General features: G+C 37.3%; 1 protein-coding gene across 5 annotated transcripts in view; it reads left to right on the plus strand.

The window, feature by feature from the left end:
- The window catches only part of acap3b (ArfGAP with coiled-coil, ankyrin repeat and PH domains 3b), a 96,367-nt gene that overhangs the window by 42,287 nt on the left and 34,206 nt on the right, over positions 1-19,874 (plus strand). For all 5 annotated transcript variants that reach the window (XM_089124872.1, XM_089124870.1, XM_089124873.1 and 2 more), the window contains exons 3-6: positions 2,971-3,090; positions 3,202-3,255; positions 16,973-17,031; positions 17,130-17,313. In XM_089124872.1, the coding sequence (XP_088980998.1) occupies positions 2,971-3,090; positions 3,202-3,255; positions 16,973-17,031; positions 17,130-17,313 (417 nt within the window). The remainder of the gene's footprint in view (positions 1-2,970; positions 3,091-3,201; positions 3,256-16,972; positions 17,032-17,129; positions 17,314-19,874) is intronic.

The following is a 19,874-nucleotide window of genomic DNA, read 5'->3' on the forward strand; positions in this document are numbered from 1 at the left end:
AACCATAGTACACTCTAAAAATGCTGGGTTGTTTTAACCCAACTTTGGGTCAAATATGGAAAAACCCAGCCATTGGGTTAATTTTTAACAAAAAATTTTGTCCATATTTGACCCAAAGTTGGGTTAAAACAACCCAGCATTTTTAGAGTGTATGGTTTAAATGATTTTTTACAGTAAAACCATAGTACACTCTAAAAATGCTGGGTTGTTTTAACCCAACTTTGGGTCAAATATGGAAAAACCCAGCCATTGGGTTAATTTTTAACAAAACATTTTGTCCATATTTGACCCAAAGTTGGGTTAAAACAACCCAGCATTTTTAGAGTGTATGGTTTAAATGATTTTTTACAGTAAAACCATAGTACACTCTAAAAATGCTGGGTTGTTTTAACCCAACTTTGGGTCAAATATGGAAAAACCCAGCCATTGGGTTAATTTTTAACAAAACATTTTGTCCATATTTGACCCAAAGTTGGGTTAAAACAACCCAGCATTTTTAGAGTGTATGGTTTAAATGATTTTTTACAGTAAAACCATAGTACACTCTAAAAATGCTGGGTTGTTTTAACCCAACTTTGGGTCAAATATGGAAAAACCCAGCCATTGGGTTAATTTTTAACAAAAAATTTTGTCCATATTTGACCCAAAGTTGGGTTAAAACAACCCAGCATTTTTAGAGTGTATGGTTTAAATGATTTTTTACAGTAAAACCATAGTACACTCTAAAAATGCTGGGTTGTTTTAACCCAACTTTGGGTCAAATATGGAAAAACCCAGCCATTGGGTTAATTTTTAACAAAAAATTTTGTCCATATTTGACCCAAAGTTGGGTTAAAACAACCCAGCATTTTTAGAGTGCGTCTTTCCCTTATTTAATTGAGATGTTGGTTTGAGGCCTGGCTAACTAAGGACTAGCGCATTAGTGCATGGATAAAACAGCACAACAAATGTGCGCAGAGCTAAATCCCAGCTCGTACGCCATACAGGATTAATGGAGATTGGGATGCTGAACATAAGCATCAGGAACTGCAGTTTTGTAGCTCTCAGCTGCTTCGGGGTATTATTAGAAGCTCCCAAATCTGCCTACAAGGGCAACGTCTGCTTATTATTGCAAGTTTTTTGCAATATGAAAAGCCCCAGATTTTGAATTAGCACAAATGTGCAAGTGTGTTAGCCTACTCAAATAAAAACTAGACCAAAGAGGCTAGTCTGTGTGTGTGTGTACATACACTAACTAAACTAAATGCAAGATCACACAGCCCCAAATATTCAACAAATAAACAGGCTAAATAACATTTTATTGACTATATAAAATAGCATTTTTTTTTATATACAGTATATGAAGGCCTTTCATTTAGCCTATTACAAAAGTGTTGTTTTGATAACTGAACCTACTCTCAAAGCATCTTAGCGTTCTAACGATCACTGTGAGACTTGGCATGCTAATGCCGTGAACACACTACACTATTTTCAGAGTTGTCGTATCGCTGTTCTCCTGCCTCTACACGACTGTCTGGGTTAGCATTTAGCTGCTGTTGTGTGCACATTAGACAGCGTATCGGCCATACATTGCACAACATTTTAAGAGGAAGCATCGCAGATGACTCTGTCTGATCTACAAACTACGTTTTATAACCAAACATACAAGTCCGAGTGATTCAGCGAAATATAGATCTACATCTGGGGAGCGATGTTTTTTTCCTAGGATGGCAGGGGAAGACTCATAAATGCCATTAACCCCAGTGACGGGTAGGTTTAGGCAGAGAATGTCTAATTGAAGAGAATTGGCACTGGCTGCTTACTTCCGGTTTCTTGACTGGCTGCAGTAACACGTCTCTGTCCATGCGGGGGCGCTCGCGGTCGAGTGCAGAATGAATGGGAGTCAATGGGGTTTCACCCCTAGAAATCAACTTTTCTCAGGATGTAATTTTTTGTCAAGTAATTTGAAAGTTGCATTCTAAGATAATACACTCAGCTGAAAATGGCATTTTTAAGTTCACTTATCTGTTCTAAAAATCCGTTCAAAACGGTGATGACGTCACACAATAGCAGAATGCTAGCGTGTTCTGGCCAACAACGGCCTAACCTGTAAGACATCAAAAGGACATAAGTACTCGTTCATTCGACTTTTGGCCTATAATCTATATTGAACTTGCGGAATCAGCAATAAAATCTATGTTGATTTAACGACAAGTCGGTGAAAGACACATTTAGCCGTTTAGTCCCATAGACTCCCATTCATTCTGCTCTCGCTCATGATCACCTCCAGTGGAATTCTAATGGAACTGCAACCAAGATGATACACAACGGGGCTAATAGGAAGTGCCAAGGCTCTCCGTTAGATGGGCTCTGGGTTGGGGTAGGTCATAGATTTATATACACACAGTAATGTAACGTTAAGTCAACGACATTCGTAAACACACTGAAAAGCGATTATGCGTGTTGATAGCACACCAAAAATGGAAATACAAATCGGCGTCATGCATGCGCCATTTCATGAGATCAGTCTGGTCAAACTGAGATGATCTTTGGTTCACTGCAGTTTTAAAATAAAATATTCATATTAAAGCATAAAAGCATATTAAAAACACCACATAGATGTATATCCCAAAACCGAATCAGTGAGAACAGCATGACTGCAACCAATACAGTCAGCAGATGTTTTTAAGTTTGATCAGTGACCAACCATGATGATACTATATTAACTTAATTTCAACCATATATATAAAAGTGTGTTAGTGTTTTTCTTTTATAGCTAAAGCAATTATGTTTTGGCATTAAAAGAATAGACCCAAATGACCAATAAAATCAATTCACGTCAAGAAATAAGAATTCATTTTTGACACAGACACTTAGCAATAAGCAGATGATGTAGAAAAATGTGTGTACTACAGTCATTGCCAAAGTTTTGGCTGCGAAACATATATTTCTTGATAACTATAAACTGTTTTCTGTCTCTCTGTCCATCAGCTGGTGAAGTTATGCAGCGGTATGATCGAAGCGGGTCGTGTGTACGTCAGTGCTAATAAACTCTTCGTCAATGGCATTCGAGACTTGTCTCACCACTGCAAAAAGGAGGAGATGATCTCAGTAAGTTTCCCAGACAAGTATTTATTTCTAAATGATCCGAGTCAAATGACTCAGATAATGGTCAGACCCTCATGAGCTGTGTTGATTTTTCGGTTATTTGCTTCATTTCAGGAATGTCTTGAGAAGTGTGGAGAGAGCCTTCAGGAAATCGTCAACTATCACATGGTAAGACGCATTTCCCCAGGCTCGCTCGGCATGGCCACATGTCCACAAAACACACACATACACATTTCAGCCAGGGCCCGTAATGATTCATCATATGTTGCCATAATGACCTGGCTCTCTCATGGGTGTTTTCATTATGAAACCGTGTAACGTGTGCCGTGGGGCGTAACTCAAACCAGAGAACGTGGATCTCTCTGATTTTTTCCACATGCCACCCAAAAGCCGTCTGCGGAGTCATAAACGGCCTCCTGCTTCACAGGTTTGATTTGCGTATTGAAAATGTTGCCACTTTTATTCAGAGGAGAGTATAATAAGGAAATGTTCAGGAACCTTTAAAGGAGTAGTTCACTTTTAAAAAACTTTTGCTGATAATTTACTCACCCCCGTGTCAACCAAGATGTCCATTTCATTCTTTCTTCAGTCGAAAAGAAATTAAGGTTTTTGATGAAAACATTCCAGGATTTTCTCCATATAATGGACTTCAATGGGAACCAAACGGTTCAAGGTCCAAATGAGAGTTTCAGTGCAGCTTCAAAGGGCTTTAAATGATTCAAGATGATGAATAAGGGTCTTATCAAGCGAAACGATCGCTCATTTAATAAATAAATAACAAAGTTTAAGTTTTATAAGCTCAAATGCTCGCCTTGCTCTGTTCTGTGATGCGCGTTTGTGACTCTCCTGTTCGAACTCGTTTATTAAAATGAACAAATCTTTTTTGAGTCATTTCGTTCATTTTGTTCGTTGAATCAACCAAATGACTCAACCATTTTGATGAAGTTCGAACAGGAGAGTCACAAACACGCATCACAGAACAGAGCAAGGCGAGCATTTGTGCTTATAAAACTTAAAGTTTTTTATTTATTTATTAAATGAGCGATCGTTTCACTTGATAAGACCCCTATTCATCATCTGGAATCGTTTAAAGCCCTTTGAACAGTTTTCACTGAAACTCTCATTTGGATCTTGAACCGTTTGGTTCCCATTGAAGTCCATTATATGGAGAAAAATCCTGGAATGTTTTCATCAAAAACCTTAATTTCTTTTCGACTGAAGAAAGAAAGACATGGACATCTTGGATGACATGGGGGTGAGTAAATTATCAGCAAAAGTTTTCTACTCCTTCAACATGAAATGGGAATTGAAAATGTTGCAAGCCGGATTTGAACTTGCATTGGTTGCATTGGTAAAATGGTTTAACATTTGAAACCATGTCTCGTTCATTCCAGCAAGTGGCTACTCACATTTATTGGTTAATCTGAGAAAGAGTACCTCATCACTCAAGACTTTTTGGGTGTTTTCCTGTTCTAGAGGATCGTGTAATTGAAAACAGAGAGTTGCAATCAGTGTGTAAAGCCCTACATGTCTCCTGTTACCACAGCCACCTTCACTTTTAAAGGAAGAGGAAATACCAGGCCTGTGGGATAAAGGACTTGTCGGTCGGTAGACGGCTGATCCCTTCCTGCTCTCGGCATCAGCAGTGTCTGAACAGTCGGACGTTTGCTCGGTTCTCGCTGCTTTTATGGTTAATTAGACGGGTTTATTCTTGTGATAAACTGTTTTTCTGAGACGTGACTGTGGTGAACACTGAATTCCTGGAGTTTACCAGAAACACATCTTGGTCAAACCCTCAAAAGAATATGTTTACAACAATTTGGTGGAAACTTTTGTCGCTTCACTCAGTTGGCATTACAGACCGACCAGCAAATAATCAACAACAAAAAAAAAAGAGCTTGTATGCAAGATCACAAATTATGGTAAAAATCAGTGGTGGAGGAAGTACTGAATCTCAGTACTTAAGTAAAAGTACAAATAAACAGAGAAATATTTATTTTAGTAAAAGTAGAAATAACACAATGACAACCGTACTTAAGTAAAAAGTACCTGATTTTAAATGTACTTTAAGTATTAAAAGTAAAAGTACTTGCATAACAATTTATTCTCTTAATGTCTATTTTCTAATGATTAATAAAACATTTAATTCTAACTCGTTCCACCTAATACTCCTATAATGGTGTTCAAAAATTATGGAAAAAAAATTGTTGTCACCATTTCTGAAACAAGCTTGCAATTAAGCAATATGCACATCCTGCTTATCCTTACTATATGTTTGGCAGTAAACGCGATTCGTTTATGGTGTAATTCTGAACGTCTTGGCTTGCCATAATCCTAACGGTGTGTTTCCTATGCACATAAAAACAAATTTCCGCGTATAAATTGCACGATAAACACACTGCGTGCGAGACGCATTTAGTGTGACCGGGTTGATGTATCTATGGCAACCAAACGTCACTGGTGAGACAAACGTGCAACGAACGGACGGTCAGATTACGTTTTGGCCGGGGAAAAACTGATCAGAAAATGTAATGAAAAAGTAACAGAAGTTGTAGAAATGTAGTGGAGTAGAAAGTAGAATAATTGCTGCAAAATGTAACGAATAAAAGTAAAAAGTATGTACTATTTATTCTACTCAAGTAAAGTAAAGATACGTGAAAAATGTACTTAAGTAAAGGAACAAAGTATTTGTACTTCGTTACGTTCCACCACTGGTAAAAATGGTGAATGGACTGCATTTATATAGCGCTTTCAACAGACCCATGGGCACCAAAGCGTTTTACATATGCCTCACATTCACCCATTCATACACTCATTCATACAGCGACAGTGTAAGATTATTGAAATTATGAGTACAAAGTAAAAAAGCTCACAAGTGACTCATCGGTTTTGGGAGTATGGACGTTGTACTTCACACAGAACATGTTTTTGCTCAAGTTCATCTGTTGCGCTCATGTGTTTTGCAGCATCTCAGGCTTGACACAGCCTTCTGAATATAAGTTAATAGAAGTTCAGGTTTTTAAAAAAGCATCTCTAGACCACCTTGTATTACTTTTTATTACCTTGTATTACTATAGCCTCTTGCATTTATGAATGAAAAACTGCTTACTGCAAAGCATAACAGAGATGGTGGTGGTGATGGCGCAGTGGATAAGACACATGCCTTTGGTGTGAGAGACCCGGGTTCGAATTCACTGTGGGACACTAATGTGCAAGATACTTAAAGGAGTAGTTCACTTTAAAAAAATAACCTTTGCTGATAATTTACTCACCCCCATGTCATCCAAGATGTCCATGTCTTTCTTTCTTCAGTCGAAAGGAAATTAAGGTTTTTGATGAAAACATTCCAGGATTTTCTCCATATAATGGACTTCAATGGGGACCAAACGGTTCGAGGTCCAAAAGACAGTTTTAGTGCAGCTTCAAAGGGCTTTAAACGACACCAGACGATGAATAAGGGTCTTATCAAGTGAAACGATTGCTCATTTAAAAAAAAAAAACAAAGTTTAAGTTTTATAAGCTCAAATGCTCGCCTTGCTCTGTTCTGTGATGAGCGTTTGTGACTCTACTGTCCGAACTCATTCATCAAAATGAACGATCCTTTTTCCGAGTCAATTCGTTCGTTTCGTTCATTGAATCAACCAAATGACACACAAAAAGATTTGTTCATTTTGACAAATGAGTTCGAACCGGAGAGTCACAAACGTGCATCAGAGCAAGACTATTACTATAAGCTAATACTATTGTACTTCTACTTTTGTTGTAAGGTGACCTTGGGTGGTCTGAAAGGCACCTAAAAATTAAATGTATTATTATTATTATTTATTATTAAGATGAGCATTTGAGCTTATAAAACTTAAACTTTGTTATTTATTTTTTTTAATGAGCGACCGTTTCGCTTGATTAGACCCTTATTCATCATCTTGAATCGTTTAAAGCCCTTTGAACAGTTTGTACTAAAAGTGTCTTTTGGACCTTGAACCGTTTGGTTCCCATTGAAGTCCATTATATGGAGAAAATCCTGGAATGTTTTCATCAAAAACCTTAATTTCTTTTCGACTGAAGAAAGAAAGACATGGACATCTTGGATGACATGGGGGTGAGTAAATTATCAGCAAGTTTTTTTAAAAAAATGAACTACTCCTTTAACCCCTAGTTGCTCCAGAGGCGTGCGAACTCTGACATGTATAGCCATTGTAAGTCGCTTTGGATAAAAGCGTCAGCTAAATGAATAAATCTAAAATGTAAATGTAGATTAAAAAAAAAAAAACATCTAAAACGGGAAAGAGCTTTGCAATTGACTCTGCAACTAGAAATCCGAGGTGAATTTCTACAGACAGCATACAATTTTTCAGCTGTTAAATCATAAAAAGAGTTCTGGTTAAATGTTGTCATAAATGAATAATGTTGATATCATTTAAATAAATAATAATCCAAATAACACATTCAAGGTAGATAACATTTAACAGCACAGTAATAAGTGTTTGAATATCTCTTGTGTCTCTGAAAAGGTGTGTGTCTATGGGAGGATTGACAGATAAAGCCTGTGTGCTGAAAACAATATTACTTAAATTCACTCCTCTTGTTCCTGCTCTCCTGTTTTATCAGGGTCAAAGCAGTTAACCTGTCACTCTATAAATCTGACGTCTGGCCATTTTACTCCGGGATGTAGATAATCTGTCTGTCTCATAAATCCAGGACGCCCTTCGCTGCCAAATCCCTGTCTCTATAGATAGCTTCTTTTTTTGGTTAATAAACAAGGTTTACTACCACTTTCTGTTTGTGTCTCTCGTTCTCCAACCAATAAAATTAGTATATAATATTAGTTTGGCCATTTTTCTAATTTTATTGTCATAGTGCTCATGCTGAGTCACCATTAAAGCTTAATGAACTTTAAAGCAAAGAAGATGCATCGGTGCACTTGTAGTGTAGTTTGGGAGATGTACAGTGAATCTATAGTAATTACAGTAATTGACTGAAAGAATGTGTCTTTTCATCAGGTAGTGTTAATATGTCTTTTACAGCTTATTGAGTCAGTCATAAATTGAAGTAACTTGTCGAAGTGCCTCCCGACTGAGTGTAATTACTGATATTATCTATGGCAGGGGACACTATAACAGAGGCCACAGAAAGAGAAGTAATGAGAGCATGTGATGTGTTTTCTGGGATTTTAGAGTTGATAACAGGGGAGTTGACACACACACATGCATGCAGAAGTTGTGTGTTATACTAGATTACTTTTTGCACACCTCACATTTGATGCCTCGAGGCGTATTGCACCAAGTTTGTTCGCTTTTGTGAGTTCTGCTCACTGTAATATAATATTAATGTATTGTAATTATTGTTTATTTGGAAGTCCAGTTTTCTTGCCAAGCCCAATCTATCAAGGATGCAAGACCAAACTTGAAGTGCTCGGTATTGAGAAACGCCTTAGGTTATTAGGGAAAGTTTCTAATGATAGAGCCTGCAACCGAAAACAATCATAACGCCTGTTAACTCGGTGGTACGCAGGGAAGGAGACAAGAGTTTTTTAAATGAGAAAATAGCTTATCATTTAATGAATCGACAGCTGTCGGCTCTTCAACATTCATTTTGAATTGATCTATTTTTAGAGTTTACACCGAAAAAAGTGCTGTTTTATTAGAGAAATTACGAACAACTGTGCGACAGTTGTTGACAAACAAGGATTGAGTGTTGCACAACTGTGAATAGTGACGTCAAGGCTGTAATGTGATTGGTTATCAAGGCACACGTGATCCAAGTTAGCCGTTACGCGTTTTCCAATGGAGTCCCGGACCCTCGTATCTCCTATTATTATTATTATTATTATTATAATACCATCTCTGGATGGTTTACACCTAGTCTTAAAGGGATAGTTCACTTTGAAATTAATTTTTGATATGTTTTATCTTACCTCAAGGGCATCCAAGATGTAGGTGTCTTTGTTTCCACAGTATTTTCAATTTTGACATTTTTCGTTGTTGTCTGTCAGTCATATAATGGAGGTCTATGGTCACCACCTCAAAGAGCATGCACAGAGAAGTCCAAATTAAACATGATTTAATGACTCGTAAATGTAAGTACACATTGATGGCCTAAGACACGAAACGAGCGGTTTTTGTGAGAAAACGAACAGTATTTATATCGTTTTTACCTCGTTTAATCCAAGTGATCTGAATCAGTCTGAATACAACTTTAACTGTCATTCCTAGTTTCTTGTGAGAGCAACTTTGCATTTTACTTCCTGCTAAACCCCCCCTTTTGCTGTATTATGCAACATGCCGATTTCCAGAAGTAAGAATCGGGTAATACTCTTTTATTGTTTCAAGATTTTCATTTTTGCTTTACCACAACTGAGGGTCTGAATCCCAGTTTACTTTATTTCCACTTGAAAGCAACACAGAACCCTTTGACCGGCGTTATTGATCTCGTTCTCTTCCTGTGATGTCCCAGCATGCTTTCTCCAACACATTTTTCACATTAAACTAATTCGACTGTACAGTTCACGAATGGCCCAGTCGTTTGGCAGCTGGGCTCTGTAAAGTGGTCTCGTATGGAGCGTTTTTTTAATGCAGGAAGTCAGACGCTGAGCATGCACTTCACTCCGGACCTTTCCAACAGCTTGCAGATGAACATGCTGTCGTTCTCTAAAGCGTGCCACTGCTCCGATGAAGAGGACGTTTCCATCCGATGTTCCTCGTGCCAGTCTGGAACATTTGGTTGCGACTGTGTGGGCAGCCATTCTCTGCCGCCTTTTCTCAGTGATGGGCCTTTTGTTGTAGACTTTTAAAACAAACTTTTCTCTCTTTCTTCAGTATACTTCATTTACTTACAATGTACAAAGACGTCCATGAACAGCCTTTTTTCTTTTTTTGAAATATCAACATTTCTTGCATTGCAGCGATAAAAAAGACATGGAAAAAACGATTTGTCTCGCTATAGTTTCAAAGCCACCATTTTACACACAATACATATTTGACATGATTTGAAAATTACAGTATGCATAATAGCATGGATTCACAATAAAATCTCATATAGTGTGTAGGGCTGTCAAACGATGAATCGCGATTAATCGCATCCAAAATAAAAGTTTGTGTTTACATAAAATATGCGGGTGCACTGTGTATAATTATTTTTTATATATATATAAATACACACACATGCATGTATATTTAAGAAAAAAAATTATTATTTATATATAAAATATTTATATTAGGGCTGTGCAAAAATTAATTGCGATTAATCGCATCCAAAATAAAAGTCTGTGTTTACATAATATATTTGTGTGTGCTGTATATAATAATTTTGTATATATAAATACCTATGCATGCATGTATATATTTAAGAGTTATTTGCGCTTAAATTCTATATATATATATTATATATATATTATGTAAACACAGACTTTTATTTTGGATGCGATTAATCCCAAGTAATTTTTGCACAGCCCTAATATATATATATATATATATATACAGTGTATATATATATATATATATATATATATATATATATATATAATATACACTTTATATACTGTATAAATCTATATACATTAAAATATTTCTTAAATATATACAAGCATGTGTGTAGGCTATTTATAAATATAAAATAATTATACACAGGGTACCCACATATATTATGTAAACACAAACTTTTATTTTGGATGCGATTAATCGCGATTCATCGTTTGACAGCCCTACTAGTATGTCTGCGCATGTTTGCATAGAAAAAAGTTATGCAGCGGCTCCGATGGCGCTTTATGATTATCCGAAAGCAAACTTCATACGTCAGCGCGTTCTGACCTCGTCTGTGCTACTGGTGAGTTCAAGTCATCTCGTAGCTAGATGTTAAAGTTGAACGCACATGAACGCCACCACAATGTAGTAAATGCGAGTGGGGAGCTCGGGATTTTCTGTAAGTGCCGATCTTTACGAGTTAGCGAGAAACATGGCGAAATACCACGATACTTCAAGGTTTTTAGCTGTGATATTGTCAGGCTTTTCTATTTACAACGCAGTAAGCTAATCGCCTGCACAGAATATGATAGCATTATAAAATAACAATGTAACATGTAACGTTAAAGTTTGCTGTGGTTTAATAGATTAACTAAAAACATTAAAAAAGCAAAGCACACCTTATGCAAATCTTTGTTCTTCATTTTGTAGAACTAACCTCGCTGTAGCTATTTTTGTTTAATTAATTAAAGGTGCATTGCGCAAGTCTCTGGGCTTTTGCAGAACTACGCCCCCTCTGGCGACAAGCGAAATTGCAACCAGAGGTGTGCACGCTCATGGACCACACACACACGCACACTCGCACGAGCTGTTCATAACCAAAGCAGCATCAGCCGCACAAATCTTTTATTTACAGATTAAAGTCATAATGTCTTCAGAGGTAATAACGAATAATGAATTTGAGTAAATTATGTGCGTGTGAGGGGAAAACGGGTGTTAGTTGAAAACTTGAAAACTTTTGTTTCCATCTATCTCCATGTTGAACTGTTTTATGCGCTTACTGTATCCACTTATGATTGTATTATTATGGAAACACGTTCATAAACAATATAAGTTATTACTTTGTACAGGACCCGTTTGAGCCCTAGATCTCTCTGTTTGTTGAAAGATTCCCAATGTCGACTCTTGTCTTATTCCGACGCCTGGCACTAGACAGACAGAAATGTTATTTTCTTTCTCTTACGTGAGTTTGCGTTGGAGTTTGGAATGAACTACAAGCCGGTTTCTTTGAATCATCTTCTACTTTTGTGGAAAGTTGACTAAAGTTTTGTCGCTCGAGTTGTCTTCGCTGATACGGAGAATGGCGGCGAATTGACAAACCTTCCAGACATCGCCACATGAACGCGCATGACATCACGCCCAGTTTCAAACTCCGTCCCGAAACCCTCTTCCTGCGTTAGAAAAACGGCTATTTTTAACATGAAATGTTGCGCAATGCACCTTTAAGAGAAAGTACACCGCCATCTTACTCCGCCGACAGTGACTTGGTACGAACGAAGTACGAACTTGAACGCACCATCATACCGGTAATCTTGAGTCTTTGGTTCACTCACAGCATCACACCGATAATCTACTGGTAATGTTACAACTTCTTATACCAAGAAATTCTGCTTTAAAACTGATTTACCAGTATTTTTTTTTAAATCTATTCAATTAACGGTAATTTACCGATAATTTACCAGTAAAGACTGTAGGCTATTGTGTGAAAGGGATGGGTGACTAATTGTGTGTAGGGGTGGAAACGACACCCGGGATGAAAAAGTAGGCTATATAGAAATTATTTTCATATAGTAAAATAATCAATTTCAGATTAACCGTGAAATAAAAAAAAAATGGTTTAGCTTGCCTTAGCTTGTGATAGATAATATGAATATGTAAGGCTAATATGATGTAAAAAATAGTTATAAGATGGAATTTCATATTTTATTACTGAAAGCCTGCACTGTAAAAATGAATATGCTTTTTTTAATCAATAAAATTGTGGCAACAGATTACAAGCAGTATTATTTATTAAATTGAATTAATCAATTAATAATATTGCTTGTAATATGTTGCCACAATTTTATTGATTAGATAAAGCATATTATTTTTTTCAGTGTGGAACTAGCATAAAAAAACATTTGGAAAGTAGCACAAATAACACAGGCATGATGAAATGTTTTAATGTGGCCTTAATCTGTTTAATAAAAGTGCCTGACGCTGAAGAACCACCCATTCAGCTTCTCTCTCGTTCACTCTGCTGAAGGGCTGCAGAATCCTCTCTCTCCTCCATCTCTGACTGTGATGCGTCACTGACTCTGCGCTAGCGTCTGGCGCTACATTAAAGGCTGTGCTTTCTCAAGGGCGCTAGCACACATGTACGGCCGGCGGCCGCGATTAAACCTCGTCTCACACACACACACTCGCTCTTCCCCAGTCTCTCTCTCCGCCTCGAGTCTTGACGTTCTCTCGATGTCTTTCTCAGAACGTCACCTGAGGTGATGCTATCTGGTCTTCCACGCTCGCTAGACACAATCTGAGCTAAAACAAGGATAGAGGATGAAGTGAAAGGCAATTAAAGAGGGATCTGACACAGTGAAGAGGAAGAGAGAACGTGGAAGAGAAGTCGCAATGCTAATGTCTAGAGATGTGGCCGCAGTGTAATGGCTCAGTAAAGCATGCTGGTTAATTACCCTGCTGAACAGTGTTCAACACTCTCTAAATAGACTTTAACTAATATCATCTGAAGAAAATCAGAAGTAAAACAAAAGAAACGGTTACTTTAGGACATTACAGACTGATGTTTCACCAAAACTAACTCAGCCATAGAAAATGACGTCCTTTTAACAAAACAGACCAAACCATTTTATAATCTCAATTCAGTACAAGATCTCAATTCAAAATTCAGTGCATGAACCTGGAATGAAAAACAATGTAAATATACACAAACAAACATATGAAATCACATTCACCATAAAGCAATAATGAAAAAATACACATTCAAATTAACAAATGACTCAAACACATACTGTCCCAAAACCTACATTTCCCATAATTCCCGGCAAAAGATATAAAGGACAACAGGAAATGCCACGCCCTTTTAATAACAGGCCTTTATGCCGAGCTTCAGTCATGATCCCTGAGGAACGATCATTCAAAACAAAATTATATAAAAATGTTAAATCCATCTTTGTTACTATACTCTAGTAATGAATTAAAGTCTTTGATCTTTAATGTGAGCATAAAGAGACAACGCGCAACTCTAATTCAAATGTTTTGGGGTAGATAATATAAAAGAAACAAAATCAATACATAGAAATCTATAAAGAAGCAGACAAAAAAAGACAACCATTGATGCCTCAACGTTAACGAAATATCAATTTCTTACACAAAAAAAAAACATTGAAATGAAAACATTCCAGGATTTTTCTCTATATAATGGACTTCAATGGGGTCCAAAACGCTCAAGGTCCAAATGAGAGTTTCAGTGAAGCTTCAAAGGGCTTTAAACGACACCAGACGATGAATAAGGGTCTTGTATAGGACCCTTCGAGTCATGACTCGGAAAAAAGATTTGTTCATTTTGATGAACGAGTTCGAACAGGAGAGTCACGAACGCGCATCACAGAACAGAGCAAGGCGAGTATTTATGCTTATAAAACGTCAACTTTTTAATTTATTTTTTAAATGAGCGACCGTTTCGCTTGATAAGACCCTTATTCATCGTCTGGTGTCGTTTAAAGCCCTTTGAAGCTGCACTGAAAGTGTCATTTGGACCTTGAACCGTTTGGACCCCATTGAAGTCCATTATATGGAGAAAATCCTGGAATGTTTTCATCAAAAACCTTAATTTCTTTTCGACTGAAGAAAGAATGACATGGACATCTTGGATTAGATGGGGGCGAGTAAATTATCAGAAAAACTTTTTTAAAAGTGAACTACTCCTTTAAATGCAAAAGCATGGAGTGTCCCTTTAAGTGTGGCCTCAGTCATGACAAAGCTCAACAAACCTTTTTTGATTGAATTTTAAATCACAAAAATGAAAATTTGTATGTGCATGCCGGGCTAATGATTCATTTACCGTTATGCAAACCCCTCACATAAAAACTGGAGTGTACTAAACTGGGTCCAGAGTGTGAGTAGCAGTAGTCAAGCATCACTAATGAAAGAGTGGGGACATTTGAGGCGGATGAATAGAAAATGCTGAATCCAGTCCAGGCCTTTATAAAATGCAAAGGCTGGGATTTGACAGAACTGTACAAAATGCAAATGTCTGCTTCCCCTTTCCGCTGCACTCTCTTCCTCTCTCACATGCCAGCTTTACCCTCAAGACATGTGGCCCTCCTGTTCCATGTGACGCGCTCGGTCACGTTCTCTCGTGGCAGCTTATCTCTGCCGTAAAGCTGAGCTCTTGTGACCGGACTCGAGATGAGCGCGGCGTAAAGCTTTCTGCTGACTTCATGTATGATCCACATTGACAGACATGCCTACGTTCTTACAACCTTCCCTCAGAGGTTTCCTCACAGGACCCCGGGTTTGTGTCCATGAGCATGTGTGTTTTCCTGGGTGACTAATTCCCAGATCCCTGACCTTTGCGACGCATCTGTGACCTATTTAACCCTTGACCTGCAGTCACCCACCGTGTGTGTGAGATGGTGTTACAGACACAGATCTACACCTGCTCTGCCATCTGCTGGTGATATGAGAGTAGTGCACCCTTTATATTCTATATCAAACACAATTGAAGTCTTCAGGATCACTTGAAAAGCCACAGAAAGGCAAACTAAAGCAGGACGGAAATGAACAGTGGAGCAGGATTGAAGATCTGCTAACCTACAGCCAATGTTATTGATTGATCCCTGATAAAATTACCTTCAGAATGTGTTTTAAAGCACTTTGTTGCTAGATAAACAACACAAAAATGGTCTCCTTCAAAAGGATGCTTTTTGTTGACATGTCATAATTTGATCAATCGATCAAAAATGCTGTAAAACAGTAGTTTTGTTTTCTATTTTATATTCAATTAAATGTAATTTATTCCTGAATTTTCAGCATCATTACTCCAGTCTTCAGTGTCACATGATCAATCAGAAATCACTCGAATATGATGATCTGATGCTAAAGAAACATTTCTTATTATTATGATGAAAACAGTTGTACTGCATCATTTCTGGGTGAAAACTGATACATTTTTTCATTATTCTGTTATGAACAGAAAGTTCAAAAGAACAGCGTCATCAATTTAATGTGTCTTTGCTGAATAAAAGTATTAATTTCGTCAACATCAAAAAAAATGTATATCTTACTGATGTCAGATAGCAGCTTATATATATATATATATATATATATATATATATATATATATATATATAGAGCACATTAATAGTTCTGTGGTGATTTTAACTGATCCCAGTGACTCTGAATCTGTTTACCACAAAGATTTGTTCACTTTTTGCTTTTTCTGCAGGTTATATTGCACAAATGCCAAGTGTTTTAAATGAGTCACTGAGTCGTTCACAAGTTTGAAATGTAAACCAGATTGAATCACATGCTGAATTGAACAGCTGAATGATACTGTCATTCGTTTTGTTCACCGATGAGATGTCCCAATTGATTTTGTCTACGAACGCCGATCCAAGTGCGCTGGTGAGATGTGAATAAGGTGATAAGGTGAGCGCGAACAATAGTCTACATGTACATATTAAAGAGAAGAAAATGGTTCGTGTTTGTGTTTCTTCCGGAAACAACGGACCATATGAGATTCTACACAGTTCGGCGCACTTGGATCGGCGTTCGTAGATCGATTGGTAGAGACTATTTTTCAAAGATGGCTTCTTCCTGTATTCGCGAAGTTGACTGTGTGTATAAACTATCTTCTTATTAAACTGTTTGGACACTGACAAAGTTCTCAATGCTTCGGTTTGAATGTAGGGACCCTTATTATGCTACCGTGTTACTGTGGGGCTATTTAGAGCCTTGTTAGTGGTAATAACAACATAAGCTTGTGATTTTTATTTGTCATTACTCTATACTAGCGTTACAGGCTAAACCGTTTTTTAGAGATACAACTATTTACATTCGGCAATAATGAAAACAAATCTCAGATAACGGTTGACTAGGTAACAATGTGTAATTAGACCAAAGGTTCATTTTGCTCCGAAGTTCTCCTTTAAGTCGACAGTTTGTTCACAAGTGAAATTTTAAGTGTAATTTAGGTCTAAAATGAGAAGCTTTAGTAAAAGGAAAAGGAATTAGTTTAAAAACGGCACACCACTACATCATTTCAAACGCTTAGGGAACATCTGGCACCCTTTTAAGTACCGTTCAACCCGCTCAGTGTTTTTCAGTTAGATGCTAATACATTTTTATTTATTTTTATTCTTTCACAGATCCTGTTCGACCAGGCCCAAAGATCCGTGAAGCAACAGTTGCACAATTTTGTGAAGGAGTGAGTAGAAACTGCCAGTGTTTCTAATTTCTATTGCATTTCCACTCCCCCGTCCTCTGTGATGTGTGCGTCTTACCTTGTCATTTGTGTCCACGCAGGGATGTTCGGAGGTTTAAAGAGACTAAGAAGCAGTTCGATAAGGTTCGGGAGGATATGGAGATCGCCCAGGTGAAGAACGCCCAGGCGCCTCGCAACAAACCGCATGAGGTGGAGGAGGCCACCAGCACCCTCGTCACGACCCGCAAGTGCTTCCGACACCTCGCCCTCGACTACGTGCTTCAGGTCTTTCACAAATCAATATCATCATCGTAAATCCCCCAAAATGATGAAAACAAGGAATTGTTAAAGGGATGGTTTTCCTAAAAATGAAATTTACTCCCCCTCATGTCATTCCAAACCTTTTTGGAGAATGTTTAAACTGTTTTTTCTATGTAAAGAAACAATGTTTTTTGGACCCCATTGACTTTCATTGTCCATTTACAAACTCAGTGTTTAGCCCCACAAACATTTAATTTTCCATCTCCATAAAAGCTTTGCCAGTTTCTGGGCAGTCTCGCATGCTATTTTTACTTGGAAATGGCCGCCGGCCTCGCGGTCTGACGGATCGGACCTGACCGCTTCTTCCCATCTTTACTCGGCCATCATTAGCTCTCATTTCATAACATAACTCGACCTACTTTGTACTCTCCAGGCTTTGTGTCCTGTGAAGGCTGTGATTTTATGGTTTTTCCTTTTAGTTACCATCCATGTTTTGTTTTTAGTGAACTCGGTTGGCTGACAAAGATTGCTGTAATGACAGTACTATATTGGTTAAGTGACCCAAGGCTGTTTTGGTAAAACAAAAACTAGATATTAGTGTTTTGCATTTACTATGGAGCAGTGTTTCCCATCACTGTTCCTGGAGACACACCACCAGTGCACATTTTGGATGCCTCCCCTGTAAATTTCAGGTCTTGGAGTCTCTATAATGAGCTGAGGAGTTGCGTTTGATCAGATTGAGTTGAAAAAACGAAGAAATGTTTTTCCTTTGCAATTTTTCATATACAGAAGACCACGTCGTCAAAACGATCTCGTTCACATGGATCCACGGAAACGACTAAAAATGCTGTATTCTGCTGCCAGGCCGCTAGTTGGCGATGTCACTTTTTTCACTTTGAATCCCATTTTCACGAGTTTACGTTTTCAGGTCCCCAAACGCTGTTGTCGTATAAATAAATGGTAGAAACACATTCACATTTGGTAACACTTTACTTGAAGGGGTGTGCATAAGACTGACATGACACCTTCATAATCATGACATATGTCTTGAATATGAAGTAGTGTTTAAGCATGTTTATGACAATGGTCATTAAGTGTCTTTTGCTCAATGATATTTTAAATGCAAATATGACATTAAGATGTCTTTATGACATCTTGACAAACCAATACATCATAACGTGTCGGTGTCTTTGTCATGACGTCAAGGTGTCATAACAAAGACATCTCAAACAATGTCTTATTTGCATTAAAAATGTCATAACTGAGCGAATGACACTGTCACAAACATGCATAAAACGTCCTTCGTATTCATAACATATGTCATGTCATGATTATGAAGGTGTCTTGTTAGTCTTATGCACACCCCTTAAAGTAAAGTGTTGCCTCACATTTCATTGGTTTAAATGGACCCTTTGTGTGCCTCCAGTAATAGGTTCAGAAACACTGCAATAGAGAAATGGACAGCCATGACCATTATATCTGATATGTTTCTGATTTATTAGGATGTCAAATATGTTTAATGTCTAATACAGGACACAAACTGGCTGTAGTGTTTCTAATGGCCACTATGTGGAGCAGGATCATGTGTAATCATTTAACCCTCTGATGGTCTTCCTTCATGAGTCACGTCCTGAGGCCTAAAAATGAAACTTCTTCCATCCCAGTAAAACCAATGCAATTTATTTTTGTTCAATAATATTTTTTCTTTTTAATTTAGTATTTTGAGACAATTTGATTGAATTTATTAATATTTATGCAATATTTATGGTCTATTTTTTCAATGGATATATATATATATATATATTTTTTTTTTTTTTTTAATTATCAATGCAGTATTTTTGATTAATATAGAGTATAGGCCTTCAGAAAAAAATTTTTTTTTTTTGAAAATTAGCACCATCTGGCCGCTACCGTATAGAGAAAAAGCGTAGAATCATGGTGTAACCACTAGATGGCATGTACAGCTCTCTATGAAGAGGCATGTGAATTCCCCAGCTGTTTATGAACACTTTTTTTTTTGTGGATTTGAATATATAATTGAAACAATCTCAAGAACTATTTCTTATTAAAAAATTGTTAAAATAAAAAAAATAAATAATAAAAAAAAAAATTGTGAATTTTTGTGTTTTTGTTAATTTCCCATTCATTTCCTATGGGGGTCATTTTTGACCAAAGACCAAAATCGTGACTATTTTTTTTACGACCACTTAGCATGCTCGGATCATGAACTCAATTTTTTTGTGTTCACATACCAAATGCCAGAAATGTCACCAAGTATCATAACCTTCCGATGAAGCTGTGATTTTTAATAATTCAAAACATAATTTATTCGTTCAGAAGTGACCGAGGACCATCAGAGGGTTAAAATGAATTAACAGGGCTAAAAATGTGCCAGAATGGATTGTGTGCCAGGGATCCCAAAAGTCTCAGACTGCCTGTTCTTCACCAGGGTCCTCTTGCCTCATGGGACAATAATCATGCCAAAAATGGCTAGTTTGAACCAAAATGACTTGGTGATGGGCTGGCATCCAAAGGTTGTAAGTTTGAATCTGCTAACTAACATGTGCTTCTCTTGATATCTTTCT

This window comes from Pimephales promelas, chromosome 21, assembly GCF_988280905.1.
Source record: "Pimephales promelas chromosome 21, fPimPro1.hap1.1, whole genome shotgun sequence".
Lineage (NCBI taxonomy): Eukaryota > Metazoa > Chordata > Actinopteri > Cypriniformes > Leuciscidae > Pimephales > Pimephales promelas.